Consider the following 1,951-nt stretch of genomic DNA (forward strand, 5'->3'; position numbering starts at 1 on the left):
TGTTTCTCAACGTTGGCCAGTTGAAGAAGTGTGGACTTCAACTCCCAGAATTCCCCAGCCACCCATGGCTGGCTGGGGAATTCTGGGAGTTGAAGTCTACACTTCTTCAACTGGCCAAGGTTGAGAAACACTGGGATGGGGAGAGACAGAGCCTTCCCTATGCTGAACCAAACCATGTTAGGGGGAAAAGGGGAAATTTTGCCAACGACACGAGCTTATAATATATAAAATTATATAATATATAATACTATAATACGTGTAATTGTGGAATAAATAATAATATATAATAATAATATATTATTTATTTCATAATTATATAATAGATAACATTGATTACCGTATTTTACAGATATATAGATATAAATACCGTATTATCTAATAATAATAATTTCCCACAGCACCCCCCTACACTGTGGATTGCTACAATCCAGACACCGTGACTTGCTCTTGACAGTGCAGCCCTCCCGACTTTGCTAGCTGTGACCAAACGCTCCGCGTGGCTCATTTCGACTCCCCGCCCCGCCCCGGCGCCCTCCAGCGACATGGGCTCCAGCCCCCGTCGTCCTTCCGCCACCGTAACGGGGCCCGGAGTCCCGCCCGCCTGTCGGGCCCCGGATCGGGGATGCTGGACCTGCCGGGGCCCCCATTCCCACAGGCACGCGGCCCTGATTCCCTGCTGTTTTCCAGGCAGCCCCGTCCCCTCCCTTCCCGAGACCGCCCTGCTGGTGGACAAAGTCCCCGCACATCACCGCTCGCTGCAGCAGGGGAGGAAGCTGTACACCGTCATCAACGCCGTGCCGGTGCGCCGCTGGAAGGAGTTTGTCAGGGGCCTGGGGCTGCAGGACGGTGAAATCGAGCTGGTGGAGCTCGAGCACTCCCAGTTCCGCGAGCAGCAGTACGAGATGTTGAAACGCTGGTGTCAGCGGCGGGGCGCCTCGGTGGACGCCGTCTTGGCCACCCTGGAGGCCATGCAGCTGGGGGGCTGTGCCCAGGAGCTGAGGGAGCAACTGGAGGTGGAGCCCTTGCAGGGGGCTGCCCTCCAACTGGGTTGACTCGGTGTACCAGTCACCCTGCGGAGCATTAGACCGTTGCTGGGGAAGTGTCCGGGACTGTCCTCCAACGGATGGGACCCCACAAAGTCTGGGCCGCGTTAAGGACCCCCTCGCTAGTTCCTCCTTCGTGCCAAAGCTGCCCCTTTGGGCCTCCATTCAACGCCAACGATGCCAACGTGCCGCCCACAGATCGCTACTTCCACGTCTCATCGTCTACCGACGGAGCGTACCTGCGTCTAACAGCAGGGCCGGCCCTGCCGTTGTGCAGAGCGGCCTGCCAGAACGCCGAGGCGTGCTTGAATTCTGTTGCGGTTATTTCCGTTTCGAGACGCCAGAAGAGGCTGGCGAGGGGCACCAAGGAGGGCACAGACGGTTGAGCCACCCCATTTCTCTCCCCAGACACCACATACTGTACTTAATTTATTGTCTCCACTCCCCCCCACCCCACCCATGAGATGTGATCCTGTGCCAACCGTTCAGGGATTTAGGGAGAAACGGCGCCATCTCGGCTGGCAAAGGGAACCCGGGGGAGATCTTCTTTCTTCACCCCGATGGCCTCCGTGGGATCTATTCCCCGTTCTGGCCACCCCTAACCAGACCTGGATTGCCTCTTGAAAGACCCCCAATGCGAAATAATTCCCTGGGGCGGACACAGTAATTTATGACCCTCGGAGCACAACTGGGACAATTTTAATGTTCTGTACGCGTCGCATCTGAGTTTGTACAAACTGTGGCTTACGCCGTTGTTTCTTAAAGGAGAGGGCTGCTCTTCCAGCATGCAGTTAGATCTGGGAAATGTGGGGAGGATGTAAAGGGGCCCCATTCCTTTGAACCAACGTGGAAGCTCTTCTGCAAACCCTGGCGTGCGACCCAGGTCTTATTGGGTGTGGCTCTACCGG

General features: G+C 55.8%; 1 protein-coding gene across 1 annotated transcript; it reads left to right on the forward strand.

Annotated features, from left to right (window-relative positions):
• Positions 1 to 542: 542 nt before the first annotated feature.
• On the forward strand, positions 543 to 1,519 carry TNFRSF25 (TNF receptor superfamily member 25). Its single transcript, XM_088147566.1, has one exon. It carries the CDS (start codon positions 543 to 545, stop codon positions 1,050 to 1,052), a length of 510 nt encoding a protein of 169 aa, XP_088003692.1. The 3' UTR covers positions 1,053 to 1,519.
• Positions 1,520 to 1,951: the final 432 nt, after the last annotated feature.

The sequence above is a fragment of the Python bivittatus genome, unplaced genomic scaffold, assembly GCF_059951505.1.
Source record: "Python bivittatus isolate LINGU-HERP-01145 unplaced genomic scaffold, Pbiv_v1 ctg000510_np1212, whole genome shotgun sequence".
NCBI classification, from domain to species: Eukaryota; Metazoa; Chordata; class Lepidosauria; order Squamata; family Pythonidae; genus Python; species Python bivittatus.

Excerpts from the sequence above, each read along its gene's own strand:
- TNFRSF25 (XM_088147566.1), top strand. The coding sequence starts at position 543 with ATGGGCTCCAGCCCCCGTCGTCCTTCCGCCACCGTAACGGGGCCCGGA.